Source organism: Falco biarmicus, chromosome 1 (genome assembly GCF_023638135.1).
Source record: "Falco biarmicus isolate bFalBia1 chromosome 1, bFalBia1.pri, whole genome shotgun sequence".
Taxonomy (NCBI): Eukaryota; Metazoa; Chordata; class Aves; order Falconiformes; family Falconidae; genus Falco; species Falco biarmicus.
In genome coordinates, this window is record NC_079288.1 from 6,791,600 (window position 1) to 6,807,708 (window position 16,109).

At 47.8% G+C, this 16,109-nt stretch overlaps 1 protein-coding gene across 5 annotated transcripts in view; it reads left to right on the forward strand.

Annotated features, from left to right (window-relative positions):
• Positions 1–6,258, forward strand: part of SPAG9 (sperm associated antigen 9) — a 65,895-nt gene extending 59,637 nt beyond the window's left edge. For all 5 annotated transcript variants that reach the window (XM_056329714.1, XM_056329719.1, XM_056329728.1 and 2 more), the window contains 2 exons: positions 516–653; positions 2,537–6,258. In XM_056329714.1, the coding sequence (XP_056185689.1) occupies positions 516–653; positions 2,537–2,652 (254 nt within the window). In that variant the 3' untranslated portion in view covers positions 2,653–6,258. The remainder of the gene's footprint in view (positions 1–515; positions 654–2,536) is intronic.
• The last annotated feature ends 9,851 nt before the right edge of the window (positions 6,259–16,109 follow it).

Below are 16,109 nucleotides of genomic sequence, written 5' to 3' on the forward strand. Positions count from 1 at the left end.
AACTGCTAATTAAATGTAAGGTCCAATTTAAGATTCTGACATCTTGGCAGGAAGGATGAACTACTGTGGGAGAAGTCTCCAAAGGAAAGATTCAGTTGAAAAAGCTTGAGTTCCCTAGAAGCTGCAGTGCTGGCCGATGAACCTCGGCACTTCTGTGCACCTAGTGTGCTGGAAGTAAATGGGCTCAATGGGCTGACCTGCGCTGAATCATTTCAGTCGTGTGTCTGAAAGTCTTTAAGTCTGTTTCAATGTCATTCTCTAGATCTGCATGCCAGTGCTGTGAGGTCTATCAAGAGCCAATTAATCCTTTGATTTCCACGGAACTGACCTGAACAGGTGCTTCATCCTTTTAGAGAGATGAAATTGGAACAAAGCTAGATTTCTGTCCCTTGCTGAAGAGATACTAGATTCTAAAGTGTATAGTTAGGTGTTAAGTATGTCATCCAATGCCCAAATACAGGTGGTGGTATTCTGTGAGGTGTGTGGCATAAAAATATATTCTGTTTTTAATCCAGGTCAGGTCGTTTGCCCACAGAGTAGCGGTGGAACAGAGCTAACAGCTGATAAATTGTCTCAAGAGTCCTTCAACCAGAGTCCCTTAAAATCAATGCTGGTGATAAGTGGTGGAGAAGGATATATTGACTTCAGAATGGGTAAGAAAACTTAAGCTTAAAATCAGTTGTAACCTCTTCATATCGAAAGGTCGTTAATCATATAACTTCCATGGTGATGGCAGGGTGCATTTGTGTCACCAGTAGGTATATCATCCCTGCTACACAAGTGTGAGGATAAAGTGTCTCTATACTACCACCCACCCCTTCAGCTTCTCCTCCTCCCAATAAACAGTGACCTGTGAGATGACTCTGTAAAAAGATTTATTTGAAACTGCTTTGGAGTCCAGCACCACTTTACCATTTATGCTTTTAGTCTTACTTTGATGGTTAGTCTTCTGTCTCAGACTGCTGGAAAACATGTCCTCAGTTACTTAAATATGCAGACTGACTATTAAAAAAGTAATGTATTACATGAAAAACACTCAAGTTACAACTTATTTTTGAGTGAAACGGGAAAAAGTAGTTCACTGATAACTTTGCATGCCCTTCTTATTATGATCACTGCTTTTTTTGGATAGCACTTTTGCATGATTTAGCCCATCGAAGATATCTTGTGTAAAGATTTTTTTATATATAATTTAAGCTTTTGGGGAAATATAATGAAATGAGAGTGGCTGTGGTTCTATGCTTAGAATCTGCAGCTGGAGACCTTGACAAGAAGTGCATTAAAAGGAGTCACAACTCCTAGACCTGGTCTTGACCTTTTGTCTAAATCTGTCCATAGTGTTTTTCAAAAACAAACAAACAAGAAAAAAAAAAAAACCACAAAAACCACTACAAAGAAAAACCCACGAAGGCCAGTCCAAATTCTGTCATTCCCACTAATCAAGGAAAACCAAGTTCCTGCTGGTAACCTCAAGTGGAGTTAAGCGGGAGGCAGGACTTGAGGCAGTTTTGTACCACGCTGTAGTGAGCGCTAACTCTGCACTTACTCCAAGCAAGCTGGTATAGCCACGTACCAGATGTGCCTGTTCTGTCCTTGTGGCACGATGCAGAGCCGTGACCTTAAGCATCAGCGTTGCCCTGTATTAGCTCAGGCATTACCACGCTGGTGCAGCAAACCGGCTTGAGAGCAATTTCAGGCTGTTCTGTGTTTAGATTCCTCAGACCTCCAAAGTAGTCTAACCAGAAAAGCAGCCAAACTGTGACTTGAAACCTTCCTCAAGTTGTAGGTCAGTTCCCACTTCATCTGATTAAACTGATGTTCTTCTGTTAACCACAAGACTGCCTCTGTGTTGATGTTTATGACTGTCTACGTGCAGTTCTGTGTAGTGGTTAGTCTGGCACCTTTGATCCGAGTCAGCTCGTGTCACCAAGAGTTCAGACGCAGTTACAAAACTGCTCTTCTCTTTTGAAGACCAGTAATGGAGAATTAAGGCTGCCGTGTGCCAGCGCGTGCAGAGCTGGGACAAGCCGGGATAACTAGAACAAGTGCAGAGAAGGGGAAAGGTCCTTCGCAGACGTGAATCTTGCGTCGTTGCACTTGTGCTCGATGACCGCCTTATTTCCAGAGCGCTTGATATGGTTTATGTGTCTGTGCTAGCACACTTGCTTGTAGCATAACGATCTCCAGCTCTGCCTGGGAGATACTGCAAGTTTGCAGATGAGGTTGTTTCTCTGTCTCCAGGATTTTGAAGTAACGACGTGTTTAGAATAGGGATGCTTGCAAAATTGCAGTTAATATTGGGGGCTAGAACTGAAGAATATGACCATCGGAATACGAGGCTCTGAGATACTTATGCAACAGACTTTCAATTTGTAATGTATATATTCACAATCTTGAGTATGCTTTTATATGGTCGTATGGCAACTACAGTCTTACACAGTGTTTTTGTTGATAACCTAGATGTCACTTGTCTTGCTCCATTCGGCGTTAATACTGTGCTTTATTGTCTGCCTGAATCAAAGCTGTTGTTTTTCAGGTGATGAAGGTGGAGAATCTGAACTCCTTGGAGAAGCTCTACAACTTGAACCTTCTGTAGCCAAAGCTGAGAGGAGTCACTTGATAGTGTGGCAAGTAATGTGTGGCAGTGAGTGAGCCTGTAGGATGCAGCTGGAGACCTTAAAAAAAGAAAAAGAAAAAAAAAAAAGGAAAAAAAAAAAGCTTCTGCATGTTTTTTTTTTTTAATTTTGTGAAACCTGTTTCACTACATGATGTTGAAGCATTTCTTTGCTGTTTAACTTTATATTGCAAATCTGTCATACCTTTAACTATACAGGAATTAGCTTGTGCTGTTTTACTGCACCCGTGTTACATGGAACAGTATAATGAAATCAGATCTTTCTCAAAACTGGTGTGCACACCATAGTAAGCAACTGAGACATTAGTTTTACTGTACCACAGCAATCTAATGTAGTTCACTTCTTTGGTAGTCTCACTTGAATTCAGCTTTATTACAACTGAGCTTCATTTCACTGTATAATGCATTGAGTAAAACAGCAAAGTTATTCCCAGAGTATCAAAAAATGGACAAATTAAAAGATGGATTATTAAGACTCATCCAAATATTCAGAGAGGGCTAAAGCAAACTGTAAATTTCTGCTTTTGTTATCAAACCTGGAAAATCTTGCTTCCATAGTGTATACGGTTTAATTTGTTACATTCATCGGAATTTCGGGGGGGGGAGGGGGGGGGGGGGGAAGAGAGAAGATTGTATAGGAATTTAGATGACAATATCTAAATAAAATCACATTTTCACTATTGAACCTTAAAGTTTGAGAACTGCTGCCCTCAATAATGAGCAATTTTGAGTATAGTGTTTTTCCATTTCCCTGACATGGAACAACTCTGTTTCCAAAGGGTATTCTTAAGATGATTGAAATTTGAAAATTAACTATAAAATTCCTGAGCAGGGGATATGTTTTGTTCTTTTCTTGTCTTAACTCCTTATGTCCTAAGCACTAGAATGATGATCTTCTCTGCCTAGCTGGTCAAACTCATGAGGCACTACGTGTGTGAAGGTTAGAGACCTGGATTAGAGCATGAGAAAAGACTGAGATTGTACAGGAAAAATGCGTTCTGCCCAAGCAAGATTGTAAAGGAACTTTAGTGCCAGATAATTAGGTACAAAAATGTATTTTTTGTATTTGCATACCCCAATTTAGTAAACAAACAAAAAAAAAATGTAGTGACAATGTTAGCAGGTAACACTAAGATTGAATAAATTGGTGGAAGTCAGGAGACTCTAATATTAGGCTGACATTCTGTCTACTCACCATCTATTTTTTTAACCATAAGTGTGAGTTGAAGATTGTCTTCCTTTTACATTGAATTTCCTACATTAGTATCAGACCTAAGTTAAACACTTCATGATTTCTGTACTTCAGAACATTTTAAAATCCAGATTTGCTCTTTCATTTAGTCTGTGGAAAGTAAAAGTTTTGAGGGGTTTTAATAAACATCCAGCATTTACCCCCAAAAGGCTGGGACTGTCCTGTTCAGATTAGCAGAGAAATTTAGTAACTTGGTTATGGGAGAGAACTGAACAGTTTCAGAGGAGTAAATAGAGAAACACTTTTTTAAAACTGCCTAAACATTTTTATGCAATAGGAGCAGTTCTGGTCTATCAGGCAAGCATGTGTTTATATATTTTCTTAATTTTTTAAATGAACACATTTAGCTGAGGTCTATTGTGTAAATATATATTTAGGCAGCTTTTTCAAATGCATATCATAGCTGATAAACCAGAAAATCTCCATTCAGGTCTATTGGTTAGATTTATATGTATAAATACTTTTTAAGCGACATATTTTGTACACAGCTGTTCCTCTCGTAAATATGTATTTAGGACATGAACTATGTAGTAAAAATCCTTATTAAAGATGTCTAATATCCTGGTAGTATTTTTCTCTTCAGAATGCCAAAAGCGATGAGAGCATGTTGTTCATAATTTGCTTTCCAAATTCATCTTTGACATCACAAAGTACTTTGGCTTAAATAGAAAGTCTGGGAGCTTTTGAAAAATTACAGAAAGTAAACTGAGTAAACACTCTTAGAAAGACCTATTTAAAACTTACATAGACATGTACGCTGAACCCGAAGCATGTCGGAATTAACTTACAAAATTGGATGTCTAAGAAAAATGCTGTCTAAACTTTTACTGTTGTGCAGAATCTTCACTGTGAGTGGTGCAGTTTCATTGCTTCTCCTGCCATTTTCTTACGATTATTTTTTTTTTTTCCCTCTTTGGGAAAAAAAGTCTCCAAAGCTTTTACTTACTGGTTGATTGTCACATTCTCATGTTCTCAGAAAAAAAGCGCACAATTCTGTTCCTTGGTTCTTGTATAGCATTTTATTTGTAATTGGTGATGAGCTGTTTTCTCTGAACGGCTTTACCGCTATCAAATAGAGCGGTTCGATCTGGCAAGCGTGTACCTGGTCTTTTGCCAAATATATCTGGTCCACCGTGCCATTTTAGTCACCTCAGTGGGCCAACTCCTGCAAATATTTGAGAATGATTGTTTCTGTCCAAAAGTGGAAGGGTTTTAAGGAAAACAATAGTGAACTGTGTACCACTGTGGGTGTAGATAAAAGGCATGTGCACTTCTCTTGTATTTCTCATTTAAAAACTTTATCCCCTGTCCTAAGGTACAGTAGATTAAACGGGTCCCTGTTGTCATCGCAGTGCCCTGGGTTTTGTAAACTTTACGTAAGGTCGCTCTGAACGGTGAATAAAGCACGTAAAACCCCAGGCATCGCGATGACAATACACTCCTACAAATCCGTCTCAAGAATGTGTTTATGCATACACTCATGTGATTAAAGCATCATATAAATAGGAGCTAATCTCTTGATAGCTACAGCTTGTTAATAGTTTGGAAACATTTCGAGCACAAAATATGCAGCACATTACTTGCCTGGGTAAGGGTGTTTGCATGGTAAAGGTGAAACGCGTTGTATAAGCTGCTGCATCGTCCATTTCTTGTAAAGGTCTTCCTGCGTTGGATCAGATAGAGCTGGCAGAGCGTAGACACTTTATCATAGGCTGCCTTAGTAACAAACAAATGTTAAATCTGTTTTATTATACTAACTGTTCTAAAGAACGTGTGTCTTTTAAAATGCTGTGTAACTGAATATTTATTTCCATGTGAGTATTATAAAAGTTACCAAAGGATTAAACCTGACTTAGCACTCTTGTAAGTGGCCCTGTTGAGACAGGGTCTTGTGAAGGCCCTGCTCTGTAAAACAAGACACGGTAAACTCGAATACAGTTCTTTAGGGAAATTAAATGTTTTTTCTAACAGGGTTATGCCATATTGTAACAACCTATGTTGCACCTCAAAGCATTTTTCTATACACTAAATGTGTCTCCCGCCCTCTAACAAGATTAAGTTTCCTTTATTAATTTTGTTGATGCACATTTCTCAATCTTTTAAACATATATTTTAAACATTTTATGGTCTGTAATTTTTGAAAGTTTTGTCTGTTGGACACTTTACGCTGAATTTTACTTGCCTCTGTAATCTGGGATGGATACTACAGCGTTAAACTTGCTGTCTGTTAAAACTTGAGGCTTCTTTTCTGTGAGCAGAAAAGCTCATATAGCAGTGTAGTTATTTCAGTATTTATTTCTATTATTGAATCCATGGGGTTCAGAATGTAACTTTGTACATGAAATATATATAAATATGTATATGAAACATGCATCGGATTGGTGTGTTCTTTGTAGTCTCACGTTAAGCTCAAAGGCTTTTGATGCAGCCAGGAGGTGTAACACTTGGGTGGTTTACTCTGGTAGCCAAATACTGCCGTCGTAAATACGGGTAGGAATATACTCAGGGCAGCCCGGAGTTAGCGTGATCCTGCTGTCTTGTCCTGGGCGTAAGGAAAAACTCTGGAGAACCACTTTGCTCCCGGTCTGGCCCTCAGACGATGCCATGCGGTCTCTTGCCTTGGTCTCCCAACCTGCTGGCTCCTAGGGCAGGAACCCGGAGGAGATCCGTGTTGGTAAGGCGGGCGGACGGGGGCTCGGTGACAAGGGATTTCTTTGTACTACAGAAAAAGAATACTTGGCCAGAGCCAGGTTTTAATTTTTTCCTGGCTCCTCTGCCGTTTTCTAACCACATTTATCCCAGCAATTTATCTTGATTAGTACGTAACAAGTGGCTGCGCCGCTGAAAATGCTTGGTTAACCTTTGTTAGCACGGATGGGGGTGGCCCCCTCCCTGTGCAGTCGGAACTGCCCCAGCAGCCAGGGGCACCATGCCCCTGCGGCTGTGCCAGCCCGTGGAACTCCTGCTTCTCTCTGGTAGTAAAGGCCCCCGTGAAGGTGTTGCTTTTGAGTACCCCTAAGGATGCAGATACTTCATACTTGCATGTGCAAAAATAGCTCACACAATGCGTCCTGTTACCAGTGTTGTACCAACCTGAAATTTTATCATCTTGCTGCTTAAAAATACGTATCTTTTTGCTCATTTACTGCAGTTTTCTTGCAAGATGTTTGCCTCTCCAGCATGGACTTACTAACAAATTTCCTTCTTCTCGTAGTGTTTATTCTAGGGATGTGCCATCACCTGCGCGTCGCAGCGTTGCACTGTGCTAAGACAGTGTGGGTATGTATTAAATGCAAAGGAGCGTCATAACTCCGTACTCTGGAGGGGTTTAGGCTCTTCTGGCAGCCCTGACTACCCCTCAGGTCTGCAGGTAAGTAATTTTTCAGGTCTTGGATTTCGAGAGAAGTGTTAATAGAATGGTGAGCCTAGGTTTAAGGTGTTACAAATGCTATTTGGAGAATTTTTAGGCCGTTATAACTACCCAAGCCCTTCTGTAATGAACGTCGTGATAATAGGAAAAGCACTCACAGTTTCTGTAGCAGATTTTTAAAGTTACCTTGGTTGTATCAGTCTCCTATAAAAAGAGGTGTAATAATCATACAGGAAGTGAAAATGTTTCAATGTAAATGCTTGAAGATACTTGTTTTCTGGAAATTAATCTTCAAACTTGGAGAGTCTGGGAATTTCCCTCCTTATACTGTGGACTAGCAAACCCAACTGAGGGATTCTTTTTGCCATCACCCCCCTTTTTCAGCATCTCGAAAGCTGTTTGAGCCAATACAGTCTGTAAATGTTATTTAACGTTATGATGATCTCTGATGCACGAATGCCCCTGAATTCTACCGTAAAACAAGCTGCAAAGGGGGTCTTTGGCCTTGTGGCACGCTCCGGTTCATGGCATGGCCTTCAGGACTTGTTGCAAGTTTGCGTGGTTATATACTTCTTCAAAAGCTATTTTGAGATGACAAACCCAAGGATGTGAATTGTTTTCCTGCTTTTCAAAACATGGAAGGTTTTGGTGGGAAGGGAGCTTGTTCTTCCTTGCTTGTGCGTCTGGAGAGGATGGAACCCCCGGCTGGGCAGAGCCGGTGTTGTGTTTAGACACAAGATGGTGCTCTGACAATTCAAAGACAACATGGAGACCTGGAGGGAAGACTGGCCCTGCTGCAGTGTTCTCCCTGCCTTTCTCTCGGCATCCAAGTTTCAGGTTTCCTCTTAACAGCTCTTCAAGGTGAAGCTGTTGTGTCAGCGGTCAAAGGATGGAAAGGAGAATCCCAGCGTTTGATCATCCGAGGGTTCCGAAGATGCCTTTCCCTTGCCTTCACCTCTCTGCGGTGCCCAGGTCGGGCTGTGGGGATATGTCTGCCCCTGGTAACGGCCCCAGCCAAGAGGCTGGGATGGAGGCGGCTACGCTGGAACCTCTTCAGCCCAATTCACGTGATACTTAGGAAAGGAAAGGTTTTCCTTCGTTAGGAAAAGGTGGTGCCGGGCAGTGGGCAGGAGCCAGGCGGGGTGGGGGAGATGAGCCACCTTGCTTTGCAGCATCCCTCAGCCTGCCGCTCACCTGGCCCTCCGGGGAGCTCTGTGCCGCTCCGCAGGTGGGTGTCGGTGACCCCCCGAATTCATACCCTACCTGCAGAACGGTTTAAAAGCCACAAGCCAGCGGCAGGTCTGGCTGCAGTGGTGAGGGGGCTGATGCTCCACACATCCAGCCGCGCACCTTTCCCTGCCCGCCTGCAGCCCCGATGCCGAGGGCTTTGGCTTTCTGCAGCTAAAGGGCAGGTTGCTGCCATCACCGCCTGCTGCTGCTGCTGCCACCTCTGTGTCAAACGTTACAGTGCCCGGGGGCTCCGGCTTTGTAGGTGCTCTCAGGTCTGGAGCTTAGCTGAGGAAGAAAAGGGAAAAAGTAACACGCACACACACCCACCCATGTTGGAAACCTTCCCAGACCTCACATCTGCTTTTCGCTTCCACCTTCCAGCGCGTGGGGCTGAGGTGGGGAACACCACGTCCCGGTGGCCCTGGGGCTCTGCGCTGGCAGCCGGGTCCCCCATCCAGCCCTGCGTGGTGGCAGTGGCAGCGCTTTGTCACGGTGTCATCATGCCATGCCTCGTAGCCTGGTTCGCACACACTGTTCCCAGGGTCTCACTTAAAAATCAGGTTGATGCTTGCTTTCAGTTTAACGGGAGAAAATAAAAAAGGAAAAGCTGGTAGGTGCTGCACTGGGTCAGACCGCATGTCCCAGTGTCCTGTGTGACGGTGGCTGAAAGCAAACAGCTGGAGGGGAGAGCAAGAATGGAGCAGATCGGTGGGTCACCCTGTGCTCTGCTACACCTTTGGGCTCATTGAAGAGTCAGCTTCTACCTTGTGGAAGCAACTGGATTGATGGAAAACGATGCAGGCTGTCTGCATCCCAGCACGAACTAAAAGCAGGAACTAGGAGAGCTTGTTGGTTCACGAAGGCAGCTGGAGTACCTCTGGATGTAGTAAATACTGAGAACGAGGTAAAGCTTTATGCTGCTTCTGCCACTTAAATTTCTTCAGCTGCTGCACGGGTGCTCCCGGCAGGTGCTGTCACAGGGATGCGTGTGCCACATATGACCCTGTCCCTACTGCCTTGGGGCACTTGGTTTCTGCCCCCTGGGCTGGCAGAGAGAAGCACGTGGATCAGGTGTGAAGTGTTTCTGTCTTTCTGGAAATGGCTTTAGAGGCTGATGGGGATGCTGAATCCAGGAGAGAAAAGGTGCCGAGGATTTTTATTTTTTTTTTTTTTTTTGGGCTGCTAATTGATGTGTTCAATGAGAGAACAGCAGGATCTGTGCGTGGGCAGGGAAAAGAGAATTGTTGTGAAAATTGCCCAAAAGGTAATGAAAATCCCTGGGATAAGAGCGAGGTGAATTGTGCAGCATCCACAAAACCATTAGAGTCCGGTTGACTCACTTGCAGATAAACACTGTGTGGGTGCTTGCTAGCAAAAAAAAGCTCTTCTGCCCTTTGCAGATGCACCTGTCTCATTCCTCCTGGGAAGGAAGGATGCTGCAGCCGGGGCCCCCGTGCTCAGCCAGACCCCAGAGGCGTGGGGGGAGCAGGATCAGCCCCTAGCAGTGGGGAGGACCAGGAGGTGCCCATCCTCGCTGTGCTGCAGCCGGCTGCAATTTTCCATGTGTGGGAAGAGAATACCAGAAAGGATGTCTCAAGAGGGGGAGGTGGCAGCAGGAACAGCCCTGGCAATGTCCAGCTGGCAGCACCGTCGCTGTAAAACACCAGGACAGAGTGAAGACACTATGCGATGGGTGTGACGGACAGTTCTGCTGCCTTTTGGGTGACGATGTAATGACAGACCGACCTGCCATCTGCTCGGCGCACCCCGTCGGGTGACTGACCGCCTTCTGCCAGCGTTTTCAAGAGTTGTTTCTCAGCTAAACCTTTGAACTCTTCAGGGTGCTCGGCAGGTCGTTTTACCATAGTCAGCCACGTCTGCAGTAAAGCCCAAAACGTCAGCTTGGGGCCAGAGCCACGGCTGAGGAGCCGCGGTGAGCTGTGAATGGAGAGGTGGCCACGTCGCTCGTGCTTGGGCGCAAGGGGAGGCAGAGCTTGTGCCATGATCCCTGCGGGGCTGGTCACCCCGGGAAAAGTTACGGCTTCCAGCCCCTTCCCACCTGGGCTCTGACACAGTCCTGGTCTGCCGGAGGCTCAGGGCTCTGATGGGCCAAAGTTAGGTGGCTGTAGCGGGTCCCCGAGGTGATGGGGCAGCCAGCCTTGCCCTGGGCCTGCCCTCGCTAGCCCTTCAGCCTGGCCATCGTCCGGGCGGGTCAGAAACGCTGCAAAAGGCCGCGTGGAGGAAACTTTTTGGAGGAACGAAAAGACTTTAACACAGCTCTGCCTGAGCCAGCAGCAGTGTTTTGGGCTGGCAGCAGCACCTGGGTGTTGAAAGTGTTCCTGTTCGGTGAGCGGGGTGTTGCAAGCGCCATAAGGTCTTAAACGAGATCTTAAACGAGACAAAGGAAGAAGTAAATCAGAGAAGGTCCTGAGGAGTGTTTCCAGTTTGTGAAGGAAGGAAAGCCGGCCGCGCTGGCTCGGCTCGCCCTGCTGATGAAGTGACAATTTGTTTCCATATTCCTCTTACGGGTGAAGCAGACTTTGCCGGGCTCCTCGCGCCTCCAGCAGCTGGGTCGCATGATCCCGAGCTGGACCACGCTCCCTGCTGCTTGCTCGGTGTTGTTTTAGGCTGGTAGCTACAAACCATAAAATAGAGGTCTGTTCTCAGGCTGATCCCCAAAACAGACAATCGGAGCTAAAAAGCTGGTTGAAATGGCCACGGTTCATGAGAACTGCAGATGAGACAGGCGCGGTTCGGGAGGGGGGGGGGTCAGTGCTGGTGGTCCCCCTTGGTCTGCAGTGCTCGGTACCCAAATATTGGCCCCGTGGCACAGCACACCTTCCTCTGGGGAAGCTCTGGTGTTTGGACAAGGGGCAGAGGAGTTTGTGCTAATCTCCGCAGCTGCTGCAGTTTCCTCTCGTGTTTGTACAAATTCCAATTTTTAAGTGTATCTCACACCCTGCGTGTGCTGAGCTTGGGTGGCTCTTGTCACTTCTCATCCAAAACAAAATACATCACTGATGCTGTCAGTCCTGCCTTCCCCTCCAGCCGTGAATCACCCTGCACGATGGCAGCGGCTTCCTCAAGGGCGCTGAAGTTACAGTCGGGATGGAGGCACCCTGGCCTGCGGCTGGTTCGGATGCATTCGGGATTATTCGGACTTGGTTTGCAGCCGGGTCCTGCTGTGGGTGCTGGTGTTGCCTGCACACGCGCTGCCCGCAGAGCACCCGCACGTGGAGCCACGGCAGTCGGGAGGTTGGATGAGTCTTGGGGATTGCGGTTTGGGGCGCAGCGGAGCAGTCCTGAGGGGAGGGCACTGATCTGTATCGCAGGTACAGTCTAACACGCTGCACGCCCCAGTGCTGTCAGAGCTCCTGGAAGGGGCTGGGGAGGACCAGTGGTAAATCTTGGTGAATTCCTGGCGGGTGGAGAAACACCCCATGGGCTGAAGCTGCCAGCGCTGGCTGTAATCGGGGGACATTGCTCCTTAATGGAAGAACACATCGGCGATGGACGGGGAGCGAGTCCACGAGGAAGCCTCCAAGGTGACGTTGGCATCAGAGCAGCTTGTGATGGAGAGATGCTCTGGGACCATCCTTGCAGCTCCAGCATCACAGCAGGAACACTGCAAAGCCCTGCATCACCTCTGCTCCAGGACCACGTCCTGCAAGAAAAGAGATGGATGCAACTCCCTGTTGAATTTATCTCTTCAAAGATTTTGCCTTGCCTTCACCTCAAGGGATGGGTGAAGGCTAAGGAAGGAATACTCTTGCCATCCCTCCTGGCAAACGCCTCGTGTTCCGGGCAAACGTCGAGGGCCAAGGGTGGGGGGTGGATTTTCCCCACTCGGTGCAGCCGTGGCCCAGTGAGAAGCTGAACGCCGGCGCTGCCTGGCTCTCCTGTGCCTCCGAGCGGACTCCAAGCCCCCATCTCTGCAGCCTCCTGCTGCCCAACGTCACTGCATCTTTAACGGAGCCCAGATAAAGAAATGCTACAGAATGAGCTTAACGAGGCACCGGAATGGGAGCCCCATCCAAGGCCAGTAGTAAATCAAGTTACAGAATCAGTAGGTCATAGCTCTAACTAAGCCTTTTATAGACCATAAATCCACATTTCCTGGATTTTACAGCTTCTGGTTAAAAATGTAAAAATACTATGTGATTGGAATAAGCCACTTGATTGTCTCTTAACACAAATACTGTGCTGGGAAAAGCTCCTTGGCCTGTGAGCAGGGGGGTGTGCTCCACGGGGAGCCCAGGGATGGTCCCAGAGGAGAGCTGGGCACAAGCAAAAAACCAGGCATTGCCATCCATATGTAAGCTGTAATCAAGGGACCTGGCAGTGCCACATCACCATGTGGTGGCACGATGTTGTGCCCTCCCTTTAAACAGCATCAGCATCCAGCATCTTTATCTCTGCAGGTTCTATGTCTGTGCCCGGTGCAAGAACCTGTTGGCGTTTAATAGCTTGGAGTTGTTTCTTTGCCCGACAGCACTCCGCTTGCTGGGATGCTTTTGGAAGGGTAGTAATCAAATGGTTTTATCAAACGTACCCATTTGGGGAATGTGAAACATCTTCTGTGGGTAACTGCAGCTCGGGGGCTGTCCTGGTCCATTCAGGGCTGTCACAAGCGCTGGAGCTGAGCAAAGTGCCAAGAGCTGAGCTGGTGGCAGTGAGGCTGGGCCGGGCGTCGATCCTCCTGGAGCAGATGCCAAATTCAATGTACCTGCGAGGCGAGTGGCTTTGACACCACTGTCTGGGTACGTTTAGTTTCTGTGGGCTGCTTGGGGTGTCAGGGACACCCTTCCCAAAAATGATCCCTGGGCTTGGCAGCCTCAGTCCTGCAAACTTCCAAGCGTGCACGTAAAGTCGCAGCACGTGATTTCAGTGGGGCCATTCACGTGCCCGTGGGAAGCGTCGGCTCCCTTTCCTGTGGGATTAAAAACACTGCAAGCTTTAAATCAAGGGCATGAGAAGAGAGAAATAAGATTTGCCCCCAAGATACCAGGAGTTCCTTTATTACCATGGAGGAAGGACAAGGACGGCAATGATGGCTTTGGACTTCGGAACTTTGGCAAATGGGGGAAACATCTTGCTGCTTTCCTCCTCCTCTCAGAATTACCTACCACCCAGGGCTTTCTCATTTTCCAGAAGATGAACATTAGATTTGCTCTTTTCCATTGAGGATGAGCATGCTGGGCTGCATCACTGCCCTGTGCAGGAGCGAGGAGGCATCACCTGGCACCACACACCTCTTGGCAAAGGCTGAGGTGGTCCTCAAGGTTTCTAAGCGACTTTTCTCCTGCCTCTGCTGCCACTTTGTTACAGTCTTGGTTTGCCATCTTCTCCACCCGACTGGCATCTGCACAAACCACAAGGCACCTGCTGCTTTGCTTTAGCCTGGTCCGTGGTCTGATCAATCCCTCTAACACTTGGCTCGTTTTCATGTTGCCTCTTCCCCACTTGTTCATGAGGTTTTTGTTCTCCCCCAGGCCGTGTCCTGCATCTAACTCCTGCGGTTAAACCCCGTTACAGCACTCCGTGCTCGGACATCTGGCTGGAGAACAGCCTTCCAACAGGTCGCTGAATGAACGGACGTTTTCCATAGCTAAGGCTCTTGAGTTCTTCCCCAAAGAAGTCAATGAATAACTGTAGCTGTTAGCACGGATCACTTCCATTTGGAAGCTGCACAATGGTTCACCTCCTGCCCAAACTGCCTTGTGCTGGTCCCTCTGCAGGAATGTAACGAGTGTTCCTCATCCTGGTGGTCCTTTCCTTGCTTTGCTCTCCCCAGGATGCCAGTCCCAGCTCGCCTGCCCCGGGTACCACAGCTGGGCTTGCCTCGTGTCAGGTCACCGCAGCATCAGAAGATCCGTTAAAAGCAGCAGGAGCTGGCTGCAAGCCGCCGTGTCCCTGCTGGAGGAGGATTACACTGGACCCACGGAGGCTCTGGAGGGATCCGTGTTGTGCCTGAGGCAGGTCAGGCATCACTTTTTTTCACCGCTGATTTGGGAGGGGATTTAAATGTCACAGGTAAGGCATCCCTTCATCTGGGGCTTTTCAGGAGGTCACGCAAAGCAAGTCAGGACAGTCTCACCCTTTTCACAGTCAATGTATGGAGAAACCAAACTTACTCCCTTTTTATTTGCAGTAACTTCAGGAGACCGTTACCCCATCTCCCTTGGTCTTCCATCAGCTACAAACCCTGGTTATCTCTCTCCCTCTCTAACTCATAACCCATTTTTTTAGCATCACTTCCATCTGTCTCTGGATTGCGCCACCTTGGTTCAGCCCCGAGCAGTCTGAGAACACATCCAGCGTGTGACGGTCCCCGTGAGGTTTCCCAAACCATGCAGCATAGGGGCCTCTGCTGAGCCTGCGATCCTCCCTTGCTCCCTGGTCTTTTCCTGAAGATCTCCTGCCTACCCGACTGCTCCTCAGCTGTTATTTCTGCCGCGAGATTTTTGTTCTGCATTTGTGCTAACCTTCAGCTCATGCCGCACTTTGACTCATTTTAATATTGTTACTATCTCAAACCTACTCCTTGTCACATATTTGGGGAGTAGGCAGAAGACATCCAAGAATCTGAAGCCAAAAATAGGGTGAAGGAGAGAAAATACAATTATGGCTTTCAAGCTCTTCTGACTCAAGCCCAGCCTGGCTCTGCAGCCTGTCTCCAGGGCTCCCAGTGGGGTGCGCCCGTGGGGGATGCACCCTCAGCCATGGCCACGCAACTGGTCGCTCTCCTCTTCCCGGTCCCTGTGCTGTGTTCCGGCGGTGCCGGGAAGTTTGAAGTTCTGCCTCATCCCCCGATGGCCGCAATGCCCTCCGGTCGGCTTCCGTACCACACACACGCTGTGCAAAGTGGCACCGGGCCCTGGGGCGGGGAGAGCCATCGCGAGAGATGTGTCCCTACCGATCGGAAGGCGTTGGGTTGTTCATGCCCCATGCAAATCCGTTGGGTGTCCGTCCCCGGCGCCCTGCGTGCAGCTGCTGGAGCCCAGCTGCCCACCGGCTGCACATCGGGTGCACGGCTCGCCCCAGCGGCCACCCCGTCTCCCAAGGCGTGGGGCTGCAGCTGGTCTCCGCCGGGTAACGTTACCCCCAGGAACATATGGGATACATGCATCTGCTGGGCCAGGCGTGACCCAGGGGCAGCCACACGAGAGGCAAGGGAGGCTGTGCAGGGGGTTACAGCAGAGGGGGGGTGCGAGCTGGGGTGCCAGCCTCCGCCTGGGTGCCCAGGTGTGCTGAAATGGGCTTTTGCAAAGCACGTTTTTTCACCTCCCCCACCAACCTCAGCGGCCACGGGCTGCTCGGGGTGTCGGGCTGTTGCCACACAGCTCAGCTTGTGCCGTGCCACGCAGGGACCGCTCCCGGCACACGGCTGGCAGCGGGATGCTTCACGGGGAATAGGGAACACCAACCCCCACCACGTTCCTCATGGCTGGTGGCTGTTTAACTTCGCTTGGGGTCACGTTTGATTAAGTCATGTATTTGTTTTTAAACTCCTTACCTATTTCGTTCCAGTTTTTACTGCCGCTCATTCTTGGAGCTGAACTGGTTTTAAATATCCTTCTCCCAGTCTGAGCTTTCCCAGTTCCAGAAAAGCAAATGGATTA